At 40.0% G+C, this 16,510-nt stretch overlaps 1 protein-coding gene across 5 annotated transcripts in view; it reads left to right on the forward strand.

Annotated features, from left to right (window-relative positions):
- The window catches only part of col13a1 (collagen, type XIII, alpha 1), a 129,985-nt gene that overhangs the window by 52,088 nt on the left and 61,387 nt on the right, over positions 1-16,510 (forward strand). For all 5 annotated transcript variants that reach the window (XM_053333459.1, XM_053333462.1, XM_053333463.1 and 2 more), the window contains exon 3: positions 14,280-14,323. In XM_053333459.1, coding sequence (XP_053189434.1) covers positions 14,280-14,323 — 44 coding nt within the window. The remainder of the gene's footprint in view (positions 1-14,279; positions 14,324-16,510) is intronic.

Consider the following 16,510-nt stretch of genomic DNA (forward strand, 5'->3'; position numbering starts at 1 on the left):
AATTTGAGAAACATTAAAACATACCATTAACCCCCCACCCACCTACCCCCCACCCCTCCACCCCCCACACTAATAATAAAAACAAAGTACAGAAAAATAGAAAGAGAGAAATAAAATGCTAGCGAATGTTAGTTGTATTCTACTAACATGTCATTCATGTATTCTGGACCTAAACCATTCAGTGATTTGTAGACCAGTAGCAGAACTTATATAGCGGACTGGGAGCCAGTGTAAAGACTTTAGAACTGGAGTAATGTGCTCTGATATCTTTGTTCTGGTTAAAAGAAAGAAAGCATTTTACGTGCTTTTATCTCATCATGCCTGACTTACTGTAACAGCCTTTTTACTTAAATAGAACAAGTGTAGAGTGCCAGGCTTTTTAACCAGGGTAAACCAGTTTGAACCACCCTGGTTTAAGCCTCTTCACACTGGCTTCTGATGTGCTTTAGAAAGGATTCAAGATTATTTTAATTACTTCCAAGGCACTAAATGGTGTGACTCCTCTTTCTATCTCAGAGCGTTTATCCCTGTATGACCCCGCTCGCACTTTGTGATCCTCAGGCAGGAACCATCTATCTGTCCCAGACTCTCAGCTGAAGACTAAAGGGGGACAGGGGCTTTTGAAATAAGAGCCCTGAGGGTCTGGAACGCCCTGCCCCAGGAAATGAGGCGGGTTGACTCAGTCACTTCTTTCAGGCCTAAGCAGAATTTTATCACACTGTCTTCCATGATTTTACTAGATTCTAGTTTTATTCTACTTTATGGGCTTCCCTATTTTTATTATCTGTCAGGCTGGCTCTTTTATGTCGTTATTCATTTAGCCTTTTTACGGCTGTGTGTTGTATGTGTCTCTATGTGAAGCAGTTTGGAACATTGATTTGATAAGTGCCATATAAAAAAATACATCATTAGATTATTATAACCTGGAGACATGAAGACTACATTTTATATAAGCTTCAAATGAACTTTTGAATGCATTTTTACATTAAATGACTGTGTGGACAAACTGTGGATTTTGTCTTCCATCACTTCCATTGGAAGCACATTTGAAGACCTTTTAATAGTCAAAATGAACATGAGGAATGATTACAGAGAGAAAAACCTCTTTACTGTTTAAATGAACTGAACACCTGACTGAACAATGTTGATCCTATGGTAAGTATTAAAAAGCTAGGTGAATGCCATCAGGTATGTATTTTAGATTTCTCAAATGCAAAACAAATAGAAAGGCCATGAAAACTGAAGGTACATGAGTTTACCATATGAATCGATAAATGCACTTTCTAAAAAATAATATTTTTTGGCTATTTTATGTCTCTATTTAACAGTCCTCAGGAGATAGATGACAGGAAATGAAGGGAGAGAGAATGACAAAATGGGGACGTTGCGGTTCATGGTCATAATCATTCAGAAGGAATGACTGAATATAAGGACTGACTAATAGGACTATAAGACTAAAGTTGTAATACACCAGAACTAATGTCTCATCATGAATGCAGGCTGAAATCTACCATGTGCTGATCTAAATGACTGGCTTCACCTCTTTCTTTTGATGGAGCTGTTTTTCTAAGATTTCCATCATATACCATTTATCAGTCTCTGAAAACAACAGGACTGTCTTAATGAATGACATGCACATACGCACATTCAACATCAAAAGGTGGAGGAAGGGCAAATGTGCAGCACAATGCGCCTACTGTTGTCTTAACCCATGCACAAAACACTCTGGGTTTACCTTGCTGAAGTTGTTGTTTTAATCTTTGCTGAGATGCCATTTGTCAGGGCTAAGTAATGTGCTCATGGGTCATACAGAGGTGGGGTTTCCCCACCATGACGCCCACAGCCTGTTGTTTAAGTGTGGCTGACAGGAAGAGAGTGGCGCCTGGATGCTCACACTAGAACTGTCATGTGCTGGACCTATTATTAGAAACTGAATTCAATGGATGATGAAAATAATATTATCATGGACTCCAGTTAGATTGATAAGTTTCCAGGGCAAGGTTCCTGCACAGTGCAAATGTGGATATTTTAGGAACGCTTGGCTTGTGTTTAATAAGTGTGGACATTTGACAAAAAGTTTACAAAAGTAAGGAAAACCAGGCTATTGTTGGATCACTGCCTTTTCACATTTCCAATATTTGTGAACGTTTTATGAGTCAGTAGGGAGAAGAGGACAGTCAGCATCAGTCATGCTAAATACTGTCAAATCTATAAATCAAGAAATTAAAGTTAGGAAAAAGTAGTGAATGGGAATGGGACACTGCAGGAAGCCTGCAATGAGTGTCTCCGACATGTTTGGTCTGCAGGAGAATGGAAGATTTTGATTTCTTATAGCCAAAAATGAGATGAAAAGATAGATATCAATCTACTGTCAGTCTGTAAAGTACAGAGCTGGAGTCAGGATGTGTTTAGCCTGGCTTAGCATAAAGACTGGAAACAGCTAGCGTGGCTCCATCCAGTGTTCAACATTACACTTAGCATCAGCTCTACAGTTCACTCACACATTGGACCTCATACAATAAGCACTTGTACAGATGTGTTCTTTACTTGTAATGTTTCCCTCTTTTCTCTTCTTTTTTCCTTTGGATTTAGTTTGCTTAGTTTGTATTTTCTCATATAATTCCCAGATAATCTGATTGTCTTCACAGAGAGAAAACATGTTGAGTATAATGTCTTAACCTGATTGAACTTGTTGTTTTGAAATGATACTGAAATCACCTGAAAAAAGAAGTAAAAGATTAAAAGATTTTCTGATTTCATTGGTATGTTACCATGACAACGTGTAGTGAGACTATATTCTCAATCAAGTCATATTTCAATGTCTTTAAGCAACTCTTTGTACAAGGGAATATCCTCTGTTGCACTCAACTGTGTAATATGATCTAATAGTATAATATTCTTCACACAGAGTAGACCTGGAAGCCTTACAGATACCTATTTGGGACATTGATTATACTAATGCGTGTTTATATGAAATAGATTTCAGGGTGAGCTATTATAACTTCATAGTTAGTGCACATTTTAACTTGGCATCATACTTTGCATCTCTCAGAAAGTAGGAAAATGAGTTTATATTTTTAAGGTGAACGCTGGATTATCCATTCAGAGATGGAGACACTACAAATAATGTAAACATTAATCCTGGTGGAAATGTAGGAGTAGGAAGTAAAGACATTTGACATCATTTTCCTAATTATCTTCAGCGTATTTACTATTTTCTGGCCATGCTTCACAATGACTTGCCTGCTACAGCATCCGAATCAAATCCCCATTCCCTTTAGTGGATCTTCATTCCTGCCGGTTCAAGCCTCCCCACCCCTCAAGATTTTCACTTCAAATCCCACCTCAGACATCCACCAGCCCCACCCACAGCTTTAGAGGAATGGCTCCAAAACCCACAGGATACATTTGAATCAATCTTGACGATTTTAAAACCCTGGAGCAGACAAATTGCAACATCTATCACTTTGTTTCCACACTCTCATCGTGCCTCTCCCTGACTTCCCATAGTTTCCTTTAGCTGGTGACATCGCGCAAAGGAAGTTCCGAGTTGGATGACATATTGGTTTTCATGACAGAGGCCCGTGGACTTTTGAAGGTTATTTAACAGCACAGGGGCTCTTCTTAGGTTACAGTGTGGGAGGTTGGCGCATCCTAGGCAAAGGCGTTGAGAAGAAGCCCTTCCTTTCTTCAAATCCTTCACATCTTCCTTTTGCCACTGTATGGATTTCCCCATACACTTTTCTCTCACATAATCACTCTCTATTTAAGTACATCTCATACTCTTTGTCACTTCTTCCTCTTTTTTTTCTTCCACAACTATCCATTGACTGCTTTTTTTTCTTCTTCCTGACAGTGAGCTTTTGCTGGAAGTCAGCTAATCTCTGTCAGTGACCTCGCTAAGCGGAAAGCCAAAACTCTTTTCTTCTCCTTCCACAGATTTTTTTGTGTCCTGCTAATTCCTACCCTAAGGTCTAACAACAGTTCACCATGTACAAAAGCAAAACCTGAATAAACCCTCAGTGCTCTTGAATGCAACCCCACCATTAAGTCAATGAAAGAGGAGCCTGGCCTACAGGCTCATTAAAAGCTCCGGCCTATTGCAGAAAGGGCCTGACTGTGCATTTCTAGTGGTTAGGTGAATTAGTGAGTCAGGGAAATGTAACCTTGTATCCTGGGGTGCTGATGTTTAGCCTAATTTCTTAATGATAGACTCAAGGCTTTATTAGCTTCCCAAGCTCTCAGTGGAGTGTTTGTCGCATGGGAACATGGAACTAATCCAGTGAGTGGTAATGTAGAGGACATAGGTATATGTAGTAAATATAGTATGTCTTTCATCACTCAGCAGGGTTTTCCACAGAGACTGCTCTTGTATATGACACGTTGCTCAGAGAACTTTGCTACTATTTACCAACTAAGAACATTCAAACAGACTCAAGAACTCACTCCAGTGTTTTGACAGCAAATCGATTCAGTTTTAGTCATAGTCTTTTGACTTAAGTATCACTTAGTTTTAGCCATGATTGAGTCTTTTGTTTTAGTTTCAGTCTAGTTTTAGTTGACTAAGGGTGCTTTCACACCACTAGTTATATTATTTGGTCTGCACCAGGCAATAAAATAGTTACTATGCAGCATACAGGCTGCGGTGTGGTCTGCGTTCACACCTGCAAACCAATCAAGATTGGTCCGATTGACGTTCCCTCATCTTCTGGTAGGTCGGCATTTGGTGCTGAGTCAAGCGGACCGAGACCACCTCTTTTTGGAGGTCTCAGTCCGCTTGATTTAGTTCGCACCCAAGTGTGATTGATGCTTTCACACCAATGAAAACGAACCAAACTAAGAGCTTTTGGTCCAAATGGACTGTTCAGTGCACGCCAACTGCTGTTGGTGTGAAAGCTCCCTGAATATCATTATTACCATATCATCATTATTACTACTACATGAAATTAATCATGTCATAGAATAGTAGTAAGCAATACACACAGACACAGATTTCACTCATTATTTGAAACACCAACATATCTGTATTTACCTGACTTGTTGTGTTTTTAGCCGTGAAAGTCTCTCCACACACATGGAATATGAAAAGTGTCCATATGCCTGATCTCCTCTTTCTCCCAGGCGTTGACATTTTGTCACGTTTTCATGAGAACCACAGTGCATGGCTGCTGTTTGCACCATCTTCTCGAGGGTAGATCAAATGTGTGGTTCACCTCCTTTACGGTGAAAGCAATTAGTTCTGATTGGCTCTTGAACTTGTCTCTTCCTTCTGATTGGATCTTGTCCTTGGCAAACATTTTCGTCTCGTCAGTACATTTCGTCACAGTTTCTGTCCCTGTGCTCTAGTTTTTATATAGCTATCGTCTCATTTTCGGCAGAAAAAGAACAAGAAAATTAACGCTGACTCACTCAACTCATTTGAACTCATTTGTAAAATGTAAAACTTCACAATGTATTATTATTATTATAATATAAAGCTTGAAGTCAGACACTTAGCAACTAAGTGAAATAAAAATAGTAAGAAAGCCTCATAATAAGGGAGTACTGCTGGGTAAATATAACTATCTTCAGTCATTCATAAAGATGTTGATGTTGGCATTTTAATATTAGCAACATGAGAAAAAACAGAAAGTTGGATTCAGCTCCATGCTCATATTAAATGTTACTTAGCTTGAAGATTAACATGTTGGAAAGACTGTATAAAACACAACTGTTTTTCAAACCTACTAAACTTAAGCTTTTGGGATTGGAATTGGCTTTTTGCTTTTGGCTGAAGACCAATAATGTGTTAATGCCACAGTAAAAGTCCTTTGGAGACAATCATGAGTTTTAATGGGAAATGGGAAAATGAACTGCTAAAGGAAGTGATGCACCTTGACTTCGGGGACCCACATCTCTCCAATTTTCAAACCTAAAACCAAAACGTATTCATCAAAAGGAGCCAGAGACAAGCCTCGCAGTAATGAACGTTGCCCTAGCCGTCTGCTGAATGTGTAAATATACAACTGTTTGCTCACTCATTCAATGTAATAACTTTATAGAGTGATGATATGTCAGATGTGTTTTCTGCTAGTGCTGCTGCCCCCAAGTGGCCCATTAATGCGGCTTTCAGCATGTGATTTAACTCAAAGAAAGACTAGTGAAAGGGTAAACAAAAGCTTGATTTATGCACCTCTACCTCAGTCCCACTCATTGTTATGGACTGCATTAGGAAGCGTGTCATTGGTCCAGACTGGAGTGGAGCCTTTTCCTCCTGAGAGCAATTTCAGAGAATAATCATTGAGTCACGTTAATAGTGCCTTTTCTGGCAAAGATACAATGTCGTCTTTGTGGTGATCTGCTGTAAGAGCTGCTGTGTAATTATTTAATCCCAAGGCTTAGCAGCGTTGTTTTTTTGGTCTGAGGCTTATTGGAAAATATTCCATTCTCCCCTACATGGCATTGACAGCAGAACAGCTACATTCATTTTTCCCATTCCTGGATTGACAAGAATGGCATGACATGAAACAGCCAAGGAGTATTTAATGAAATAGGATGCTGTTTGTATAATTCTGGGCAGGTAATTTGACTTCCAATTGGTTTGATGCATTAGATGTCCTGCAGAGGTTTCAGTGATACTTTTCAAATCTGTTCCCAGCCCAGACGAAGAAAGGTGTCACTTCCCAAAGAGGCTGTACAGGCAAAAATGATTCCTTGTAGGAGACGTTTGGGCCATGAACCTTCCTGACATGTAGGAAATTCAACTGGATGTGCAGTTTTGTTCTCCACTTCTATGCCAAAGCAAGATCACCCTTACAGTTTCCAAGTGGCTTTTCAGGAGTATTAGAAAAAGAATTAGAAAGCATCTTTTCATATTAGCATCCTAACTTCTTTCGTTTTCTGACATTTTCTCATAGCCGACATCAAGTTAGCGTGGAGCCAAAGAAATCACAGACAGCTTTAGAACTATGACTTCATGTTTTACTAAGCTAAAGGTGTTCTATGGGAATGGCTGACTCTTGTATATAGTTAATATACAGAAGATGAGGATGAAGAATGAGAGCCTTTGTCCTGACCCGGACGGCTAAGCTGTCTACTGCTCAGGACATATCATCTTTTTAGTGGGCCTCTCTTCTTTGGGCTGGCTGGAAATGAACAGAGGGAAAAGGTGTTTGATGACATGTTAGTTTGTCTAGATGAGATTTCTTTTGTGTGAAAGGCTCTGAACTCAATCTCACTGCTGTTAGTGTGTATGAGTTCTCATGTGGAGGCAGGGACATCATCAAACCTCACATGTGCTCCTCAAAACACTGTGGATGTGGATTATTCATGTGGAAAGTGGAGGACTTTATGTGTGACTGGGGATATTTGCAACAAATGAAATTTGAAAAATTATTTTTCCAGGTTTCAATAAGACGACGGAGGAGTTTTCCCTCCCTATGACAGAGAGAAGTGCAAAAGTTCACCCAGTTTTATCCTTTGATAGATACACACCCTTTTGTAAATCCCCTCCACTGTTTGCACAACTGCAGCTGAAAATCCTTGAAGTGTGAAAGTGAATTTACATTGCATGGGATTCTACTCTTCAGAAAAATCTCCAAATATGAATGGTTCAGGCTACAGAGCAGAAAGTGATTAATGCTTGGCTAGAAAGGTGATTGGACATGCTCCGCTGACAGTGCATACAGTATTTTCACTTGCCTGTCACCACATCTCTAAATGAAACCTTTAAACCTTTAAACGCCTTAAAGCACCCGTACAACTCATCAGGAAACTTACTTCTCCAAGCTGTCCGATTAGGAAAGTGAAATCTCACTAAATCCAAATTAAATTAATGTTACAGTTCAGCATAATGTATGTAACTGAAAATGAGTTACTAAAGCCACAAAAGCAGCAAACCTTTCTTAATTTGATCATTGTTTGTAGAAGCAATTTTATAGTATTCAGGAATGATTTTATTTGTGAGATTACAGAAATATAAAAGCATCAGTATGCTTTCAATAAAATGCTTGTTGGACATCAACAGCATCTGAAACACCTTTACACCCCATCACACCATCCCAACATCAGACTCAAGGGGAGTGGGGACAGTTTTTGCTTTTCCAATCTTTCCAAATTAGAGGATTTAAACGACTTTAATTTTTTTCTCAAGCTACCTCATGTTTTGAGCGTACAGCTGAATTTGCTCAGTTAATCGTGGTGAGACTACAGGGACAGGAAGTGATGATAGATCTGTGTCAAGGTACATTCACCTGAGGAAGAGCCAAAAAAAACTAAAAACACCGCCCCCCCACCCCCCCCAATGCATCCCACATCACCAACATCTGAACACAATAGCCAGACAAACAGAGAGAGAAAAAAGTGATATGTAGATACACTCACATACATACTGACATATTACAAACTAAAAGTTCAAGTGAGAAGGCTCTGTCCCCACAAGTAGAGAGAGGTACTGTGAGGCTGTACGAGCTCTGATAAATAAGATGGTGCCAGACCATTTAAACACTTAAAAACAATTAATAAAACCTTGAACTGGATCCTAAAATTAACAGGCAGCCAGTGCAAAGATGCAAGGACAGGACTGATGTGATCACACCGTTTCTTTCCAGTCAGCAGGTGAGCGGCTGCGTTTTCAACCACGTGTAAACGGCGCAGTGCTGACTGGTCAAGACCAACAGACAAAGAATTGCAGTAGTCTAACCGTGAAGTAACAAAAGTGTGAATGACTTTCTCCAGATCATTCCTGGGGAGATAAGCCTTTAATTTTGCTAATAATCTTAGCTGGAAGAAGCTTGTTTTTACGATAGAGCTTATCTGCTTATCGAACCTAAAGTCACTGTCCAAAATAACACCAAGGTTCCTTGCAGATGGGTGACAGTGAGACTTCAGGGTGCCAATGGTGCTGTCATAGCCATCTAAGAGATTTTGTTGCCTGAATAAATAATCTTTGTTCATGGAGAGAAAGTTCACTTCCATCCAAGATTGAATGTCATTGAGGCAGTTTAATAAGACCTGGACAGAGGCTTGCTCATTTGTTTTTAAGGGCATATAGATTTGTACGTCATCTGCAAATCAATGAAATGAGACATTGTGCTTTCTGAATATGGATCCCAATGGCAACATATATATCGAAAAAAGGAGGGGGCCCAAAATAGAACCCTGAGGCACCCCACAGCTCAGGGGGGAAGTGGCCGAAGTATACTGGCCCAGCTGGACAGAGAAGCTTCTGTCAGAGAGATATGACTGAAACCACTTAAGAACAGTACCCTTAATGCCCACACAGGTGTTTAGGCGAGACAGGAGGATGTTGTGATCCACTTAGTCAAAGGCAGCTGTCAGATCCAGAAGGACCAGGACAGCAGAGTTCCCAGAGTCAACTGATAAAAGAAGGTCATTTAAAATCCTTAAAAGTGCCGTTTCAGTGTTATGGCGTGACTTAAAACCAGACTGGAACTTCTCAGAAATGCCATTTAGGTCAATAAAAGACTGCAGCTGTTCATTAACCACCTTCTCCAAAACCTTAGAAAGAAAAGGAAGCTTGGAGATAGGAGTGTGGGGTCAAGATTATGTTTTTTAGTCATTTAAAAAAGGTTTCCAGGCATCAGAGAATTTCTGATTTGATCCCTTTTATTCCATTTATTCTTTCTCTAACCAAGCCTCTGTGTACTCAACAAAAACTCAACCAGATTTGAACCATACTGTATCTTAAATGTAGGGATAGCAGACTGAGGATTTAATTGTTCCAACTCTTTTCCTTTTGATGGGAATCATCAAAACAAGTAAAAACGGTTTGAACACTTGAAAAAGTTCTACTCTGTCTTGCTGCTTCAGCCTCAATAATTATTTTAACACTCCTTCCAGCAGACTTTAAGGACAATCTCCTTCATGTTTCTCTTCCAAAACTAAAACTGGCTTTGATATGTTTCTGGCTACATCTGTTGTTTCATGGCCTATATATTCCCTCTTCCAGTGTAACCCTAACATATTTCCTCAAATCCGTCTGTGGCGCTCACCAAACAGAAGCATGACAGCCGACACATTTGCACTGACCGCCGCTGTGTGTTTACAAGAGCAACCAGAGAGGCGGGGAATCTGAGAGAGCAGGGGAAGGCTGTGCTGGGTTTTTTGGATCTGGATATTTTCAGAACTGAAATTCCACGGGTTTATTCCTGGATCCAGATCCTGGGAGAGAGTGTCAAGATGGCTACCCACCTGCCCACCACACGAGTTTACTCTTTAGAACACAAAAGGTCAAGTAAGCTGAGAATAAAGGGGACATGACTAGGGTTGTTTGTAAGGTTTTGAGTTATTGCCTATAGGTGAAAGCCATGATGTTGCAGTATTCAAGAAGAGCAATCGCACACTTAGGCCTGACCACGCTGTTTGATTTCTGTTTATTATTATTTGCTTGATTGTGTAATTGCTTTAAATAAATGCAAAAGCCAGTGTTGAGTAAGTGACTCCAACAGGAGCAGGAAAAGGGAGACGCCCAATGATTTTGCATGTTGGCATGCAATATTAGATCTCCATTTCCGGCCATGTCTGACCAATGCCCTTACATAAGCAGAAACAACAGGTGTTAGCAATAGTTAGACAGCATTAAGCCCAGTAGACGAGAAGGCTTCACATACATACAGCACATATCAGTGCAGTCAAGTAACTTCCCTTTTAGTGTGTGTGTGTTTATGAGTGTAAAGTTTGTTTCATGTTGTGCCTACTGCTTGTTGCATGTAAAGCTGTTGTTTCAGCAGCAGACCCTCGTCAGGCGCCACTTCATGCGCTATATTTGAACTCTCTTCCCCCACACACCTCCCAAAGTGCCTTTGGACCAAGGTGCTCCATAGTGTGTCCCCTGAGTGAGCAGCTCCAGCCAACAGGATGTGATGGCAGGCCCAGAATGCAAAAAGGAATTTTGCCTCCATGTTTGCTTTCACCAGTGTTGCATGCAGAGAAGGTTTAAACTTAAACCCTTTAGGGAGTGAATAGCCACTACAGGAATGAGTGGAACAGCCGCCCTCATATAACTGAGACTTCAAGATCAGAATCCTATTTCAAAGCATTAAGTTTACAAATGATGACATTTTGAAGCTTATGATGTGTACCAGTTTAGGCAGCACTTGCTAGTTTTAAATTATATTCATTCAAGTGTCAGTGATGGACATAACAGAAAGTGTGATTTAGTAATAACAAGTCTCTCGGTTCAGTTTGAAATTACATGTATCAACCGCTAGGGGGCACAGCTGAAGGCACAACCAAACAAAATGTGATAAAGGGATGGCTTTACTTTTACATAGCTGTAGGAAGTGTAAAGGCATCATCCATATTTTCATCCAGTCAGTGGTAGTATTCTGTAATATACTCTAATTCCAACCATGTTGAATTTACATTTACACTTTTGCTCAGTTGTTGCCATTAGCAGGCATTGCATTTTTCAAACTCCTCTTAGATCTTTAATCCAACCAACTACAGATTAGGTCAATGACATCTACCTTTGCCATGTTATCAAAATCTTGAGTTTTCGTAAAATGCTTTTGACATGGCAAGCCAGTAAATGTGCATGTTTAGCCATGAATTAGGAAGTTGTTGTAACTCCATTGTCCAATCTGTATTGCTTTATTAAAGACCCACTGCCTAGTGACAGCAGGAAATAAGTGTTATTTTACAAAGTTACCTTTATTTACATGACATTTAAACTGTGTGGTCTAAATTTGATATGCAGCAACATAAGCTGTGTGCCAATTCAGGGGCTGCATTCTTCAAAGGACGTGGTCTTCCAAGGCTTGTCCTTCGTAGACCACCAAGGCCAGAATCGAACACAGCTAATGAGACGGTCTGGTCAGCTGCATGCAATGTCCAATATTCATGAAAATATATATTCATGTGGGTTGCCCTCTGGTAAATATATTGCTGCATTGTGTTGCTCCACAGTAACAGCACCTCAACTGTGGCATGCCCCAATGTGCATAAAGGCGTGAGTCCATTCATCGCTACTTGCAGCTTAAATTTGCATTTATATTTCATATTTATAGTTACCAGACCATCTTAGTGTGGGATTTTGCTTGGACATTTGTTTGCCTCCAGGTCTTTGTAATGAAAAAAAGTGTTTGCCCAGTCAGCCCAAGCTGAAGAAAATTACTTCTCAAGTTACAAGAATCTCAGAAGAAAAATAACAGGAAAAGAGAGATTAATGTCCAGGACCAAAGGGGGGGACGTTGTCACCCTTACTGCATGGTGTGGTCCTGGATATTTTGGCTCATGTCAAACCTGTCTTTGGGCCTGGAGAAGTGAACAAATGTTCTGCACTCCCTCTAACCAGTTAGATCAAGTCATTCATGCTGAGCCTGTATCTTTCCCTCTGAAGAAATTGAATTTATGACATATATTTTGACTTTGGTCAATGTTATTCTTGGAGTTATACTAAAACAGAGAGAGCCCCTGGTTGATTTTCATTTATACCAAGCAGTTACTTATTCAGAGTGTCTATAAATCAATTTTTTCCCTGTAAAGTGGCTCTTTCCTTTGTTCCAACTGCTTTTCATTTTATGAGAGTGCAAAGTCAACAAATTGAGCTGACAGCAGGCTTATAGGCTGGGATGGACTTGTCTGAGGAGCAGACACAAAGATAAAGCAGGGGATTCAATTTGACATTTCACAGAAGAGATTTGTCATTAGTGATTTTCCCCACCTTGCTGTGATTGACGTAACGACATGTTTAGTGACCCCTGTCTGGATTCAACAGTAATTGATTTTGTCAAATGACTTGCGGCTCTCTGGTTGTACTCATGAAAAGGTCAAGGGAAGCATATTGGGTTTTTCTAATAGGTCTATTTTACGGGGCTGAGAATGAGTCATGGCTACAGGAGTTGTGAAGCCTGGTACAGTTCTGGTACTGGTCACATCATGTGACATTTGAGTCTCTCTTAAATAAATTCCACAGACACCATTACTAGTTTTAGGACAAAACTACAATGTTGACATGGGCTTAAATGATGTCACAATACCAATAAAATCTACATGAACTAATGAATACATTTACAAATGAGAGATACATGTTGCTTTATAAGAAATGATCTCTCTTATAAATCATGTCAGTATCCATGAAAAACAGCTGAACTTAGATTTTGGTGTTTAATGGGAACACTTTCCCTAACAGCTGAAAATATTGGTTAGAACATTAGAAAAGTCACCAAAAAGTCATCACATGTAATAAGTTACATTACTTTGATGAAGTTGTTGAAATAGTTACATTATCATTAGACCATAATGAGACTGAAGCTTTCCACAGAAAAAGATTAAGATAAAAATTCATGTTTATTAGTAGAATCTATCTATCTGTCTATCTATCTGTCTATCTGTCTGTCTGTCTGTCTGTCTGTCTATAAAGAATATGCAGTCACTACGTCCCTATGCAGTGACTGACAATGGTTTATTATATTGATTTACATCATTTATATAAAGGCCAACATGAGCAGCAGACACACACCAGCTGATTTATCATTTTAACCTCATTCTTTCTGGGTGTTGGACTGCCTCAACAAAATAAGGTCTAGCTGCTTGGGCCAAGTGTCTTGCATTAATCTGGATTGGGTGTGGTGGAAATTCTTCAAGCAATATTCCTACTGCTCTGTTTGTTCCCCACTCAGGCTACAAATGATGATGTATATCTATCTGGCATCTTTCGCTTTCCTTATATCAATCCCAGGATTGATTGGTAGGCACACTATTTCCAACGCTGCCAGCGTAATGAAATGTTTTCAAGTTTCAAGGCTCAGTGTGGCAGTCCCCTGGGACTACACATGGAGCTTTTCAGATGCACAACCATCGAGATCCCTGAAACTGATACGGCGGTTTATGCCTCGATGATTGAACATGGCATGTCTTTGAAAACAGGCTAGTCTGCTGTGTTTGTGCCTCGTTGTATGAGGAAAGAGTTACTCCACATGAGTATGTTGCAACCTAGCTTTGAACTGTACATTTTGAAATGTAATTATACATTTCTGCTTTCCTCTTGAAAAACATATATAAAGGCTATAGACACTTTCTATTTTAAGTTTACATTTCTTCACAGTTGTGTGAGAATAGGAATCCACTGCTTATTTATTCCCCAGAGTAGTTTAATCTGACCCTGTTTCTAAAATTCAACACTTTATGAAGCAGTCACAAGAAAGACGGTTGAGGTAATTGACTCTCTGTTTAAACATGGTTGTATACTGGACACAAATGACTGTATGTTATGTATGTTGTCATAAACCCTGAATCTAAATGTTTTTTTTCTCTCTGTCTCTGTTTTTGTCTTGCAGGACCTCCAGTAAGTAGACAAGACATCTTATGTGACCTGCATGGGGTAAAGTGACTGGTTATTTTTGCATTTTGGTGTGAAGTAGGTCCACTTAAACTTATAGTATTTGGTGTCATTGTTTTTGCCTTGTCTACATACATTTCATTGTTCTAAACTATGCTTCAAATTGCTTTAAAAAATCCACACATTTCTGAAGTCTTTCCAGTTTTCAGAATTCACTGTTTTATTTCAGTTTTGAAGTACTTGGCCTGTGGTCATATTCAATAAGTAGTGGTTAGCACGGTCTCCTCACAGTGAGAATATTCTAGGTTTGAATCATCAAGCCAGCTGGGGTGTTGGGTTTCCTCCTAAACCGGTGATTCTTAATTGCCCGTAAGTGTAAATGTGACTGTGAATGGTTTTCTGTCTATATCTGTCACAGACTAGCAACCTGTCCAAGGTGTGCACTAGTGCTGGGATAGTCTTCAGCACAGGATAAGCAGTTCCACATCTCTGCTTAAATGCATGTGAACAGGTGAAATCAAGCCTTTGGTTGGAAGGAAAACCTCCTCATTCCTGTGCCATGAAGGCACACAGTTTACAATGCTCCAAACATCTGTCTACTATGAGTTTAACGTTTGTGCAGCCATGTCAGTTTTAAAGTCACCCCTGCCAAATATCCCTCCGTGGAAAATTTGAGGGATAGTTCTACAGAGGAGTTTTAAGGTACATGAGGTCAGACAGCGAGGCAGATTTTCCACTCTCTTACACTCACAGGATCTGAGCATTTTAAACTCTGAGACATGGTCAGATTCTACAAGTCTCTTATGTCTCACTTATACATGCAAAATACCTATAGCTTGGATAAGGCTCATTGGTTTTGGGGGCGGTTCAGTCCCTCAGTTGATCTGACAACTGAGGGACTGTGCAGGTTGTAGTCTTGCTTAGTGCTATGATGATGATGTCTGACATGGTTTTGCTGCATTTAGTAATAAAGCCACTCTGGCTGGATTTGTGTATGAAGCTCCCAGAAAGAGTCACTTATTCAAGGAATAGCTTTGGTGTCACATCTGGAAGTGGAACAGCCAGATCCATCCACATGTTATGCAAAATAGCTGGAAAATAACAGGAAAGTACAATATAGGTATGACTAGTTGTTCCCTCAAAGTCAGCTCTGTTTGGAGTTGGTGACTGGAGCAGACTCATATGTCAAAGTTTCCTGAAGAACTGTGAGAAAGTTCAGTGTGAATTTATTTCACATCTACTGATAATGGACATTTCATTGCAATTTGTAGTTTTACAAAAGTAGTTGTACGATGATGTTTTCATGAATACACTATCCATTTATTTTGTATTGCTACATATTTCCATTCAGGGTCACAGGGGCGGTTTCATATCTTGTGCACAGGGTGATGTATATATGTATGCTATAGTACATCACACAGCTAACACATTCACAGCTAACCTTTATCTCCATAGAAAAGCCTACTCCAACTGTAAAGTGACAAAACATGTTCATATACAGTAATAGACCATGACCATTATAATCAGGGACTTGGCCCTGTTAGCCTTTGGACTTTGCTTTGGGCTTGTGCATGTAACACACTTTAAAATAATCATAGATGATGGGAAACACCCTCTTATTGTGATGGAGCTGAACAGGATACCAACATGGGGTCTCCTCCAGAGACTCAAAATACAGCAGCGTAATTTACAACATCCATTTAAAATAATTATAATGTACACTGTACACCTAGCTTCACAAAAGGAGGTCTTCCTATTCACTGATGATTAATATCTAATGTTCTTTTTTGGTGTTCAGGTTCAGTCCTAGGGTAACACAAAAGTCAGCTTCTGGGTAAAACAACACCAGTAAGAATAGAACAACAGTAAATTAAACCTTTCTCCTATACATCCCAACTGAGTTCTTATTGAGCAGCGGTGGACCCTGGGGACCATACATCCCACGTACGATGGCCAAATATAACCCTCTCCCCCCCTCTACTTCCCATTCATCCAGCAGCACTTTACCAAATGGGAGCCACATGTTGTGAGGTTACTGTGTAATTCAAGTGAAGGGTTCCTTCCGGCAGTGGGTGACCTCTACCCCTCGACAGACGGCCCCCAGAGACCCAGTAGCGAACTGGCAGGCACCTATGTGCAGCGTGTTCACACTCAGCACCTGGCCATGCACCTTCACACACTGCCCTATGACTGCCAGCCTGTGTTAGTACAAATAGTGTTTATCTGGGT

The sequence above is a fragment of the Scomber japonicus genome, chromosome 14, assembly GCF_027409825.1.
Source record: "Scomber japonicus isolate fScoJap1 chromosome 14, fScoJap1.pri, whole genome shotgun sequence".
In the NCBI taxonomy this organism is placed as follows: Eukaryota; Metazoa; Chordata; class Actinopteri; order Scombriformes; family Scombridae; genus Scomber; species Scomber japonicus.